Source organism: Schistocerca cancellata, chromosome 5 (genome assembly GCF_023864275.1).
Source record: "Schistocerca cancellata isolate TAMUIC-IGC-003103 chromosome 5, iqSchCanc2.1, whole genome shotgun sequence".
Classification (NCBI taxonomy): Eukaryota; Metazoa; Arthropoda; class Insecta; order Orthoptera; family Acrididae; genus Schistocerca; species Schistocerca cancellata.
The window spans coordinates 462,472,140-462,487,047 of NC_064630.1; the positions used below are offsets into that span (position 1 = coordinate 462,472,140).

The 14,908-nt window shown below is 38.1% G+C and overlaps 1 protein-coding gene across 1 annotated transcript in view; it reads right to left on the bottom strand.

The window, feature by feature from the left end:
* The window catches only part of LOC126187504 (uncharacterized), an 87,905-nt gene that overhangs the window by 19,536 nt on the left and 53,461 nt on the right, over positions 1–14,908 (bottom strand). The window contains exon 6 of the mRNA XM_049928622.1: positions 994–1,177. Coding sequence (XP_049784579.1) covers positions 994–1,177 — 184 coding nt within the window. The remainder of the gene's footprint in view (positions 1–993; positions 1,178–14,908) is intronic.

Sequence of the window (14,908 nt, forward strand, 5' to 3'; positions counted from 1 at the left end):
GGAATGGACCAGGACACCATCAGCGATCATCACCAGCCTCCCCAGTATTTAGTTCCCATGTAACATGGGACACAGTGCTAGTGTCATAACCCTAATAACCTTCTGCCTTGTACTACTATCCACAGTACATCTTGCCACAATCAACCTCATGAACAATCACCTACAAAACCATGAAAATCCCAGTGAGGGACAAAGATCAACCAACAGAACTGAACATTATTAAAAACCAGCTGCAGTACCTAGTGTTGCCCATGATATCTGCCAAGCAAAGCAACTGGCTCTGTGCCTTGTTACTAGTCATAACAAATGCAATTGCATGGGAAACTGCAATCACTTTAAATCGAAGGGCACTTTTGAATCACTGTGTGTCAACGGAATGAATACATCTTCACCTGTATGAAAAGACAATTAGTTGGCCATCTGTTGTTAAATCCTCCAATAAGTACCTCATTGTGTTCCTGGAGAATTTGTCTTCTATCGTCTTGACTCCATTTTCACTTTTTCAAGTACGGGTAGCACAGCTTGACATGTTTGAACAGTTTACGTCACCATTCGGAAAACCTCAGATTCTGTTTGATCTCCTGATCGGCTTGTGATCTAATGTCTTTTGTTCGTACTATATCTACAATCTGCATTAGTGTTTGTGTGGCATTTTGGATTTTAATAATAAAAATAACTGGGAAACACAGACTAAAACATCTTTTAGGGGTGAATGTCACTTGCAACAACAGCAACTAATCAATAAATAAGAATTTCCAATCATTTTCTACCAATGAAAACTAGTGCACACAATTACTACAATGAAAAAATTCTTCAAAATTAATTTCAGTGTTAAAAGTTAGCAAAGCTATGTTTTGCAGTTATGCATGATGGTGCACATTTTTCAAAACTACTAAAAATATATTTAACAAAACATTAACTCAGCAATAGATTAATACTGATATAGTTTGACACCCAACACTAAATAAGTAAAAAATAAAAAGTTATACAAACCACGTGTTTCACTGGAGGAACGGTGTTGATGAGGTGAAGATCCCAACTTAGTTGGAGTCGGAACTTGACAGGAACTTAGTGCTTCTGCAGACAATTCTTTGAGGCAATCACTTGAATGCCCCCTTGAATGACGAGGTGAGATCAACTTCAATGGAGTTTTCTTCCCATTGTGTGTTAAACTGTCCTGAAACAGCCCAATTACATAAACTGAAACAAATTACCCAACCAGAAAAAAGTTATATGTAAATTCCACCCCCCCCCCCAGCCTCTACCCTCTTGTTGCCCCCCCCCCCCCTCCCACCACCACCACCACCACCACCACCACCACTGTGTACCCCAATGCTCATTGTCCTTACTGTGGGCGACAATTAAAACCTCACTATTAACAATGCCATACAGAAACTTTATATACAAGGGCTATTCAGAAAGTAGGGAACGTTTCCATCTGACACTGCTAGGCACGCATCGATCGCGTATACTCTGGTATGTGCATGCTCAGCAGCTCAGTCGGCATCCATCCGTGACAGCAGGAACGTCTCTGCGTGTCTGTTTTTTTTTTCAGTATTCGAATTTGAAATGTGTGCTGCAATTGAAAATCCCACCAGTTGTGAGGTGCGGTCTGTGATATGGTTTTTGTTGGCAAAAACCTGAAACCTATAGAAATTTATCATGAACTGTGCGAAGTGTATGGAAACAACGTAATGAGTGAATGTTCCGTCCGGAAGTGGTGCATTCACTTTAAAAATGGCCAAACCAATGTTCATGTTGAAGAGAAGAGTGGACACCCAAACATTGTGACTGACGGATCTTGTCACTGAAGTTGATGAAACGATTTATGAAAAATGTCATTTCACAATAATGGAGCCTTAGAAGAACAGTTCAAACAAACGGCAAGGAAAGCTGACATCCAAAATTTTGTTTTTGCATGACAATGCCCGACCTTACATGGCAAACTGCACTAAAGAACTCCTTAATTCATTCAAATGGGAAATTTTCCCTCATCCACGCAACAGCCCTGATCTTGAACCAGGGTGTGACTCACTGGCTGAAGTCTTAGGCGGCAGAATTTTACAACGGAGGTACTTCAAATATTGTCCACCACTAGGGTAATTGCCTCAATGTGTTTGGTGACTATGTGGAAAGGTAATATGTCAGTCGCTCTTTCAGATGTATATAATAAAATGTATTTCTTGTACCTAGTTTCTTTTTTAATGTCAAAATGTTCCCTACTTTCTGAATAACCCTTGTACAAAGTGATTCAAAAATAAACACTGTATAAATTGAACTCAACCAACACACAATTTAAAAAAATCTTAAACAAAAAAAAGTCATAAATATTGATTTAAGTATTAAATGGTTTAGTGTATTTGGAGACAGTGAATATCTGTATCTGGAAAAAGAGCTAGCACTTACAGTGAATCAGAAAAATGTTATAATAGGAAAAATATACATCTGTGCTACAATAATATAATCAGATGAAACTGGAACTATGTAGAAGATTAATTTCTGATCACTTCAGAAACTGTTAAATTTTTGTGCGATTAGTGGGGTGAAGGCTGTGTAGGGAACTGTAAGGAGCCAACAAATAAATAAAGATGTGTAACACATTAGTCAAAATTATATTATTCAATATGGCATGTCTGCTACATCAAAGTTCCATATCTGGATCAAAACATTGTGCTCTGGGTTCCTGACATCGCCCACAAAGCATCATTGTCCACTAAAGTGTTTCAGCCTTAAATATTCCATTCATATTATGCAGCAATTTTGACATCTCGGCGTACCTTTTCTATCCCCAATCAGAGTACAACAACAAGGCAACTGTGGTATCAACCAATGTAAGGCACATGTCTAAGTTCCTTGGCTGTGTGTATTTGAATAATAGCTGGGTACACTGAAGGTTACTGTTAACACGTGCCAATGGATTGATTACTGTAGCAAAGGCCTCTGCACTTCTCAGCTAGCAAATTGTTTATTTCTGTAAGTGCCAGGTATACAGTCATGCAACAACAGTTCTGAGGTGTAGGATGTTCCATCTCAGCCCACTGGGAGGCTTCACACTCTATATCTACTGCAACATTAAGAAACTTTTCAGGAGAAACGACTCATATGAAAAAATGAAAGGGCAGACTGATTAATGAAAATTGGATAATGCACAAGAAAGGAATGAACAAGGAAATCAAACACTCCTGATTAAAAGAATACATCTCAGCATTAATTACTGAAAATGCAAAATTCGAGGTACATCTTGGTACAACTACTATTTCCTTTGCAGCTTTTCACATTGCACATAGATAAAAATCAAGCATGGATAGTAAATTTAATAAAAGATGTTGCAACATACAAAACTTTTTTTTGTTTTTGTTTTTGTGAAATTGATATACAACAAAATGCTGCGATGAAATAATGGAAAATACAGGTTGGAACAACAACAATATTATGAAAAGGATATATTGTTACTCACCATATAGTGGACATGTTGAGCTGCAGATAGGCACAACAAAAAGAATGCTAAACGAGTAAGCCTTCGCTAAACGAGTAAGCCTTCGGCTAAAAGGCCTTCTTCTGAACTAGACAACATACATACACACATTCACAAAAACAAAACTCACACACAGATGACCACTGTCTCTGGCTGCCAAGGCCAGAGAATGTGTGTGTGTGTTGTCTGATTCAGAAGGCCTTTTGGCCTAAAGCTTGCCTGTTGTTTTTGCTGTGCCTGGCAGCAAATCAGCCTCTCCATTATGTGGTGAGTAGTAATCTATCCTTTGCATAATATTGTCAAAATATATAATTATTAGAAACGTGTGATTAATCCCTGGTTGGGCAACTTCAAATAATGTCCATAAGAGTAAATAAGATTCTCATCATAGTAGAAGCCAATTTCCAGCAAGATGAGAGAGATTGTCAGAAAAAATGAATACAATATTTTCTGTGAATGTCCCTTGAAAAGGAGGCCAATCTAAGAATTAGGTGACACACAGGAAGCCTAATGAGGAACTGCAAGAAAACAATTTATCAGTAGAACACGAAGAACATCTATGACAGGAAGATTAAACAGTGGCCATATGTTCTTTCAAAACTGGTCCTAGAAAGTATATACCTAATATTGTCCCCATATGTTGGAAGTAAGTCCCCAGTTATAAAATCAGCTGCTGGTGAAACATTGATTTTAAAGTGCTGGATGCAAATGACACCTGGTCGTATCTAAGTAATTCAAATGCTGTCATGTTGATCACACCATCACAGCTGAGTGCTGTAACTACAATTCAGTTTTGTTTAGTACAGTATTTTTCATGCTGAAATCCCCACCACCACCACTTCACTCTAAACAATTTAGATAACAATTAATTTGTAGGAAAGTTCTGGTAGAGTGTAAATACTTTAGAAGTAAAGGAGACAGCTCACTGAAAAGCAGAAGCACTGAGTCATTGACAGCTAGCAGAAAGAAAACTGCCTAGCTTTCTGAGTAATACTTGGCTATTGGAGCTGATGAGAACCGGCACATACTGAAGGTGATGTAGAGACGTGAACTGACAGGGGGTGTTCCGTGACCCACTCACCCTATGCAACATTCTTGTCCATCCCTATGTCACTCCCAATCACCATCCCTTGCCTTTAGGATCATATCCCTGGGAAAAACCCAAGTGAAAGGCCTGCTCAATCCACCCACCAAACACTTTTTTCTCCAGTCTTGTCACAGGCTTACCTTACTCATCAGAGGCTGGACCACCTGTGAAAGCCGCCAAGTCATATACCAACTCTACTAAAACCATGACACAGCTTTTTATGTTGCTATCACTTCCAACCAACTGCCGACAAGGATGAATGACCACCCTGTGGCACAACATTCTCAATTTCAAAGGTTGCTTCACAACCCAAGCCACTTGCATCCTTCCCTCCACCACCAGCCATTTGGAAACCACCAGCCATTTGGAACCTTCCCTCTACCACCAGCTTCCCTAAACTATGCAGATGGAGTTATCCTTGCAACGCATACTTTGCTCCAACAATCGTCCTGGCCTCAATCTCTGGTAATCCACTTCCCATACCCTCCAACCAACAGTTTCCCCTTTCTTCCTCCTATCACACCCTATCAATTCACAGCTCCACATCACCTTCAGCATGTGCTGCTCCTCACTGGCTCCAACACCCACACATCACATGCCTAGTTTGTGCACATGGCATCTGCCAGTCCTCCCCGTTGCATTCCTAGCTGTCAAACCAGCTGCTTCCCTCTCAGCTGCTGACCACCCACCCACAACCCTCTTCCTGCTTCCAGACTCTCTCTCTCACTCTACCTGCCCCACCCGACAATCCTCAACCCATCCTAACCCATCTCCCGAAATGCAGCATTGACGTTGTATGCCCATCCAGCACCATGTAGGGGCACAGGCACCTGTGTATGTGCATGCATGTATTTGTACACCAGCTCAAAAATGGATTACTCCAAAAGTAAGCAAGTTTTCTTTATTTTTCACGTGTGTCTGACAATGACTGAACGCAGCTGATCTTCGATGAGTAGGCTCCTTTAGAAGTGGGTTGTTCATGAACGAACAGGTCCAAAGGAATGGTTCACTAAAGTGAACAGAATGACCAAGAATGACTTCTAAGGAATGGCAGTTCACCATTCACTGTTGTCGCAGCTGGTCTCATTCCCAGAATGGTCAATCTTCGTTCCCTGCAGCTGGTCTTGTTCGAGTGGGCTCGTTCCTTGTTCAAGTTGCTCCATTACTCATTCCTGCCTCAGTCTTGTTTGGCCAGTCTCATTCTTCTTCTATGTTCCAGTTCTACTGTTCCTAGTTCAGTAGCACATCATCGGTTTTTGACTGCACTCACCAGTTCTCATTCTGTTTCAATCTGTTCCCAAACTCTCGCTGCCTGGTTCTTTCTATATTCTATTCAGTATCTATGATTGGTAATTTATAATAGAAACGTGTGTACGAACATTGTTGTGTGACACATTTAGCCGGTTTTAGGAAATTCACAAAAACTGTTAATTCCAGAGAATTATTGCAAAATAATAATGTAATAGCAGATATGTATTGTTTGTACATACTGGCTGTTGAAAATACATCATTGAGCTTTCTTAAAATTGTATGAAGCATAGCTTTTTTAAAAAAATAAGTAAGCACAAAAATGGAAAAATACTTTGTAGCAATGGATATACAGCATTATTCCAGATCACTCTATCCTCTGCTGTAATGATGAGTTTGCCTAGAATACAAAAGTTGTAAGAAAGAAAATTATAACAATATACAAATTAATATTTATTGTAAACTTATTGTTTTAGCCTTAAAAAAGGTAATAGAACATCAGTTTGTTATTAAGTTGAGACACAAATCTGGGACATTAGACTCAGCTGTCACACTGCAAGTTTTCGTAAAAATGCCTGTATTTTGGCTTCATATACTTCATCTTGTCCAGTAAGTGAGTTGTCTTTTCCTTACGAAGTTTCAGTGCCCCCCCCTCCCCCCACCCCGCCCCACTGTACAGTGACCAAAAACCAGAATGCAATGCAAATTTTTTTACTTCATGTTCACAACCATGTTTCACAATACAAAGTCTTTCCCATGGACAAAGCACATTGTGATTAAGACATACACTTATGCCTCAAGGGTCTTCACTACATAGCTTCAACCAGACCACACCAGTAATTTTCAAAGAAGGTAGTATTTTGAAAACCAGCTCAACGGATCCTGCACCCTTTATGTCTTCCATCATCATCTTCTGAATGATCCGTTTTGAAGTACCAACAAAGGCCTAAGCAGTGCTGACGTTCCTTTCTAAAGGAACTATAACTTTTTACATTTTCTTTCTTTCCTCGATCATTGTGAAATTCCTGTCCCAAGGTACAAAACTGTGACTCGACCATAAAAACTTTTTATGTATTTCTGTGAAGTACTTGCAGCTGACCAGTTAGAAATAAAGCATTAAAACTCTCCAGTTATTGTTCTGCCCGATACAGTGGTCAGACTATACAATCAGTTTGTGTTCCATACCTTCCTCAAGTGTCAGAAATTTAAGCAGACAGGAAACTATTTTGGCTGAATCTCTTCTTGCAGCAGATTCATCCCACAAACTTACCATGTTGTTTCCAGTACCGACATCTGGCAGAATATCTTGGAATGCGTCAATATAGGACAAAGTAAAACCTGTTGTAGGTCAGCACATATAACGTGTATTGTTGTTGATTTTAGCCACATCTGTATCATTTTTTAGCACTTTGTATGCTTGGTCTGCTTTTGCGTGACACAACTGACTCTCAACTTCGATGTTGTGCATTTCTATTTCATCTGAAGCTGCGATCATAAACAATCAATACATTCTGTGCAGAGGTGGAGATTGGGGTACAAACATTCTTTGGAGGATTTATTCCTGCTATAATGGCTCATTTGCTTCGGGAAACATGAAATGTGTTCCCGAATCAGAGCCCTGTCATCACTTGATATGGAATCTGACCTACTAAAATGTTTTCCTCAGCTGACTTTAGGAGTGGTAATTCCACCTTTCAGTTTATGTTGAAGAGTCTGTATTTGTTGATGGGTGATTCAGAATATGTGAAACAATGTTTTTTGACCCATTTCTTCTGACTGGACTCTGTATTTGAAAATAACTTGTTTCCATGAAGGATCGTCTGTCTTACATTCCTTTCATCTGGCTGGGACGCCTATTTTCCAAGGAGTTTATCAAGCAAATGGACTGCTCATCACATGTCAAGGCATGATATTCTTCGTACAGCTTTAATGTAATTTCCAGATTTATGTCCTTGCCTCCTTCTTTTGAACACACTTCTAAATAGCATACATGATCCTGAATCATTAAGTCAATATTACTACCTAATGTTCAACTGAATTTATCATATTTCACATTCTCTTTTAATAATATAGCAGTGCTTGGAGTGTGTATTATATTTTTTCATCGATGATAACAACGGAATTTTAGTTAATTTCAGTCACGTCACATGTTTTTACAGTAATGTTTTCAGAAAGCAGCACATAATGTAGAGCAATGTACTCTACATGGCACATATGCCACTGTTCGGGACACGTGCTACTTTATAGACATACACCTTTTTACAAAACATCTTCCATTCACTTGCGTTGGAAGCTGCTTTCCCTTTCATAACTTTTGTTCCAATCCAGCATCACAAAGTCTTTTTCTCTTATAATGACCTGCCAACTACTGAAGTTACGTTTTCCTTTACCACGTGTTATTTGCACATTCAAATAACTTGCAGTAGAGATCATCTTGCTACACTCTGCCATTCTTGTAACATACAGCATTGTTCATCGAGAGGTGCAAAAACTGCGTCTCTCCCCTCGGTGTCTAGTGCTGCCCTCGGATGGTAAACAGATTAACTATTGCAGCAGGTGACGCAGATTACCGTGTACAACATTACTTTATGTGACTCTACAAAACGTCTAAATGTGCTGTACAGCGTTATTCATGCACACGCTTCAATTAATGATTAGTTTCTCTATGTTTGAATGGTGCTCATTAATTTATAACCTTTCTATAATTAAAAAAAACTTAAGCTTACATAATACATGTAATTTTTTGTGCAACAAACAGAGAAATCAGGTTATCTCTTCATCGTTTGTATCAACACTACAGCACTTGCTTATTACAAGGCATTTCTTCCCCCACTCCCCTCGTTGTTTTTTTTATTTTTTTTTATTTTTTTTTTTAACGTTTCATCTGCTCAATTCAATGATTAGTTTTTAAGATAACTTTTCATCATCTTTTTTATTAAAATGTAATGTAAGATAGTTTATATAAAATTTCTGATTTTTGCATTTCTTCCAAAATAAAACATGACACTTAGGTAGGCACTTATTTTTTTTGTTTTCCACGTCTGGCTATTTCTCTGTGCTGCCTGCTGGACCCTAGTTTGCTTCCTTTGTGTCATCAGGAAAAGGGGAAGGGGGTGCTTCTCCATTTGAAAAATCGTTGAATGGTATAAAATCATATTTACTTTACACATAAAAAAATATTGTTCACAGGTACACTTTGTTACTTTCAAATTAATTAGTAATACCGTATTGCTCCATTGGCTTTAATAATACAACCTATGAACCTACTATTTACTAATAGTGTGAAGCAAATATGATGAGAATATCAGGCATTCTTTTAAAAATATTCTTCAATTAAGTCACTTTTCTTTTGCCCTGAGACCTTATGGGTACACTCAGACACACCTGAAGTATACATAGCCCCCCTCCCTTTTCTCTTTAAGGAAGTGTTCCATTACCTTGACATCTGTCTCAATCAAACAATTTATAACTTTTACTTTAGTAACTGAGTGTGCAGCATTGACAAAATCTTTATTCGCAGGCCACTGTCTTACGGAACACGTCACTGAAATCAAATCTGTTTAAAGGTATTCTAATTTTATTAGAAACAAATTGTTGAGTACCATTACTCATAATTTTTGGTATTTCATTGATTTCTACTTGAATACCAGTGAATTTCCATCTGTTGGTTTAGCTTCACGATTTGGTGTAGATTTCATCTTTGCTTTAGAAGACTTAGGTGACAGAATAAGGAACAGGGACCATAAATGACTTTTTCAGTTTTTATAAAGCCACACTTGAGACATCACCATCGACAGCACTATATGAGGTGCGTGAGAAATGTAATGAGACTGACAACACTGTGAGCGATCTGGCAACACGGTGTTGTTCTACTTGTGTAGACCAGTGAAGTCATCCCTTCTAGACACCCAGTCCGAGTTACAGCTCTGTACAGCCATCACATGATTTCTCAGAGCTCCATCAGTGAAGTTGTGTTTTTGTTGTGTGTTACGAAAGAGGAACAGTGGAATTTTGAGCAATGTTATGCCATTTAGTTTCGTCTTAATCTGGGGGAATCCATGAGTGTGGCCTTCGAAAAGTTGAAAGAGGCCTATGGGAAACATTCCTTATCAAGAGCACAACTTTCTCACTGTCACAAACCATTTTTGCAAGGCCAAGAACACGCTGAAGATGAACTTTGCTCAGAGAGACCTCCAACTTCAAAAACAGACAGAAACATCAAATATGTGCATGTTCTTGTGAGATTAAACTGACCTTTAACAATAAAAATGTTGTGTGACCTGTTAAATACTTTCACCATACATCAAATTTTGAGTGAAGATTTGCACATGCAAACAATTAGTGCCAAAATGGTGCCAAAAACCTCTGAGCAGAAGGACAATCAAAGAAATGTGTGCACTCATTTTCTTGATAGAGCTGCTGATGACTACGAATCATTCAGTCACATGATCACAGGTGACGAATCCTGGGTTTTTGAGAATGATCCCAAAACAAAGCAGCAAAATGAGGAGTGAAACACTGAGACCTCCCCTCAACTGAAAGAACCTCTATGTCTCAAATCAAAGATCAAAACAATGCTGATTTGCTTTTTTGACCTTAAATGTATCGTGTACAAAGAATTTGTTCCTCCATGACAACAAGTCAACCAAGTGTTTTAGAAAGGCTTGAAAGGCACAGGAAAAGGGTGAATTGATTGAGACCACAGACATAGCAGACATATGGATGCTGCACCACGGCAATGCCTAATGTCACATAACCACTTCCACCCTTCCACCATGGAATTTTTGACCTCAAAAGACATTTCTGTTATTCCACAGCACCCTTATTCACCTGATAATGAGTCCTTGTGACTTTTTTCTTTTCCCAAATTGAAAAATGTCTCAGAAGGATGTCATTTTGGGACTCTGGAGAACATCCAAAAGAATGTGACCAATATGTTAAAGGCCTTACCAGTTGAAGCCTTTCAATGCTGCAAACAAGACTGGGAACAATGACTCTGCTAGTGCATAGGTGCCAGAGGGAACTACCTTGAAGAGGACAATACTTTTATTTGAAAAATTAAATAAAAAATCAGTCTCATTACTTTTCTCACCTCTGAAAGAATTCTGAAATTCAAAAATGTTGCTCTGGCTCCTGAAGTGGCACAGAATCATGCTTCAACATACATAGTGGTAAGGAAAATACAAAAAGAACAAACTGCTGTCTGTTCTTGTGGTCATAATTCAACTTCATCATAGAGCACAAATGTTTTCAATACACAAGTGACTTTTACTACCCGTCTTGAGTGATGGATCCTTTGATCCTTTCACAGGATGGGAAGATACTGCAGGAGATGGTTCTTCGAGAAGAAAGTTCACAGTTAATTAAAAATCTAACAACAGAATCCTCTCATGTGCCTTATGTCTACAAAGTAAATAGAAGGTACCTTTTTTAAAAAAATTTTTCAATCATAATCCATGCATCTCCAACAATCATTATGCTGCTGTGACAGAAACTAACGATTTAACTAAAAAGTCATTCAGCATAAATTTCATGGAGAACTTTTCCAGTCCTTTCCCGTCATAAGTAGTGGATATTTTCTCTTTTCTTTTCAAATATATTCATGAGTAAAATTTACATTTTAACTACATTAATACACAGTTAACTGAATTGTAGAATTTATATTCGTTTCACTCTCATCTTATTTAATGGCTGCCTGTGCTCATTCAGGAGTTCTCTTTCTAAAATAATTGATGATCATGAACCTTGGGGCTCACTTCAACTGTTCGACTGTTGAGTGATCAAAACTGGTTATCTCTTGTAATTGTAAATATCTTCAAAGCAATGACGTGTGCTGTGTCATCTAGCAATATTCTGGGGGAAACAAAAGTATGTCTTGCTTCCTTTCACATATGAAGTTCCAACGATCTTACAGCATACTATAGCTGCCATTGCTACTAATACAAAGTTTCTGATTTTAGTTTGCAGTTTCTCAGCCCCTGTGTTGAAAGTCGTGATTTTTCAAAACAAATCTCCACTTCCCACACCATTAATATGGCACTTCGATGTGTAGTTAATTTTCACAGCCACAAATTGCAAAACAAAGCTGTTAATGTTTGATACATGACAGTTTACTTCCAGTTATTTCATGCTGGTAATGCCGTCGCAAATATATATCATATTCTATAAATGAAGGCATTGTACTTGCTACGACTACAAGATTCCCTCAAAAGTGAATGACAACTGGGGTGGTCCATACTGGTTCATAAAGAGGTTCCATAACCTATACTTCTGTTCAGCCTGCTCTGGCCTCTATGAGCATGGTTTGCAGTGACTGTGAAGTTTTCTGAGAATTTCTACTACACCAAACCCACTTCAGTTGGCCTCCATTCCATTTAGAAATGAGTGGTGCAAAATCAAAATAGCATGCTCAATTAGATAAAAAAGGAATGATGAGCAAGTAGAAATGAACGGTTCCCAAACAGGAACAATCACACCAGTGAATGAATTATCAAAAATGAATGAGTTTGCCCATTTCTAGCCTCTTTCAAAAATAAAGCATTTACAATTTAAAAAACAGGCTTGACACATCATAATATGTGAGATGGAAAGTGGAAAGGAACCTCTTGCCTGGGAGGTAAAATTTTCAGTATGAGCAAAAATGTTTGATAATGTCTCAAATATATATTTACCATAAAGATGACACATTAAGTTGCGGACAGGGCAATTAAAAGACACTTACACACAAGCTGTTGGCCACAGCCTTCGTCAGAACAAGAAAGCGAAACACATGCCATTCATTCACACAAGCAAGCACACATGACCGCCAACTCTGGCAGCATGGACCACAATAAAATCTGGTCTGAACTGCCAGAGTTGGCGGTCATGTGTGCATGAGGTGTTCAAGATGGCTCTGAGTACTATGCGACTTAACTTCTAAGGTTATCAGTTGCCTAGAACTTAGAACTAATTAAACCTAACTAACCTAAGGACATCACACACATCCATGCCCGAGGCAGGATTCGAACCTGCGACCGTAGCGGCTCCAGACCGTAGCGCCTAGAACCGCACAGCCACTCTGGCCGGCGCATGAGGTGTGTTTGCTTGTGTGTATGAATTGTGTGTTTCTCTTTCTTGTTCTGATGAAGGCTGTGGCTGAAAGCTTCTGTGTAGTGTCTTTTAAATGTGTCTGTCTGCAACTTAACTGTCATCTGTATGGTAAGTAGCAATCTATCTTTTCCTCCATTGTCAATATTACTGGTGTTTGCATAGTTTAAAATATATATTTTCTTTTTTTGTTTACTGTAGTAATTTACTTCATTGTGTATTGAATTGTACATTGTTTGAATCCAGTAGGAATCAATAACGTCATTTAAAGCAACTGATGTCAGTCTTCTGAAAAAGGACCTCTTGTTATTATGTGAAAATAACATTGGCCTAACAAGAGGCCTCTTTCCTAAATATCACAGCTGTGTATGTAATGTTTCACAAAAAGTATCTCCTAAATTTTGTAGTCATTTTAAGAGTTCCGAGTAGGTTTGTACAAAAGAAGAATATTCTGTAAATACAATACTTCCAAACAAGAGAAGTAGTCCCTTTTTATATGCGAGTTATAAATGTTACCAATCTGTAGCTAAAAAAAAGTAAGTAAATAAATGTGGAAGGTACACTAATTTTTCTCAATTTGGGGGCAATTTATTTGGTTTTAAATTTTTGTGCATTATAATGTGCTACAGGCCAAAAGGGGTTAACCACTTAATGTGTAATGTTAACTTAAAGAAGTCTTTACCATTTGACAAAAGATATTTGAACGGTAATGTATATGCAGAATTTGATTCTTAAATGTGTCAAATTAAACAATGGTAATAAAGTTGAACTTTAAAACACATTATATTAAAACACCTATATTCAACCTGCCACAACTTACTCAAATTTAGAGACACCAATTGTTCAGAATTTATTGCTGAACCTAAATCAAACCTCAAAATCCAAAATTTTCAACAAGAGTTCCTTTTTCACTCCCCATCTCACATATTTTTAAATACACATTGCACTAGTCACATTTTGGTTAAAATGAAGTACAAGTCTCATGGAAATGAAAAGGATGCCCTTGTCATTATATAAAGCATAGTTAGTTAAAATATGTGGCACCAAAAACTGTACATTGTAAGCACTGAAAACCAGTGGGACCTCTTGCTGCAGGAAGTAAGTGCACTTTATAGGCAGAGTTCCACACTGTGTAGCTGGTAGGATACTCTTTAGCGCTAAACATTTTGTTTCGTAGCTCTTAATTTGTTGTTTTGTACCACCATCTGCTCAATTTCCCATTGGCACATGATATTCTTCCTCAAAAGTGAAATGACTGCATGTGAGACTATAGCATATTTTGTTACTGTGAGTGATTTGGATACCTCTTTGGCCAGTGTTTTTGCTTCTCCATTTCTCCTAAATTCCCCTATGCAACAACTGGCAAAACAGAGTTTTCCTCCACAGCCATCATAAGAGTGTCATACATCTACATCTAGATGGATACTCTGCAAATCACTTTTAAGTGCCTGGTAGAGGGTTCATCGAACCACCTTTTCTGTACGATTTCTGATTTCCCTTATTTTATTTTGGTGATCGTTCCTCCCTATGTAGGTCAGTGGCAACAAAATATTTTCGCATTCGGAGGAGAAAGTTTGTGATTGGAATTTTGTGAGAAGATTCCGACGCAACAAAAAATGCCTTTCTTTTAATGATGTCCAGCCCAAATCCTGTATCATTTCTGTGACACTCTCTCCCATATTTCATGATAATACAAAACGTGCTGCCTTTCTTTGAACTTTTTCGATGTACTCCGTCAGTCCTACCTGGTAAGAATTCCACACCGCACAGCAGTATTCTAAAAGAGGATGGACAAGCATAGTGTAAGCAGTCTCCTTAGTAGATCTGTTACATTTTCTAAGTGTCCTGCCAATAAAACGCAGTCTTTGGTTAGCCTTCCCCACAACATTTTCTATGTGTTCCTTCAAATTTAAGTTGTTTGTAATTGTAATACCTAGCTATTTAGTTGAATTTACAGCTTTTAGATTAGACTGATTTATCATGTAACCAAAGTTTAACGAGTTCCTTTTAGC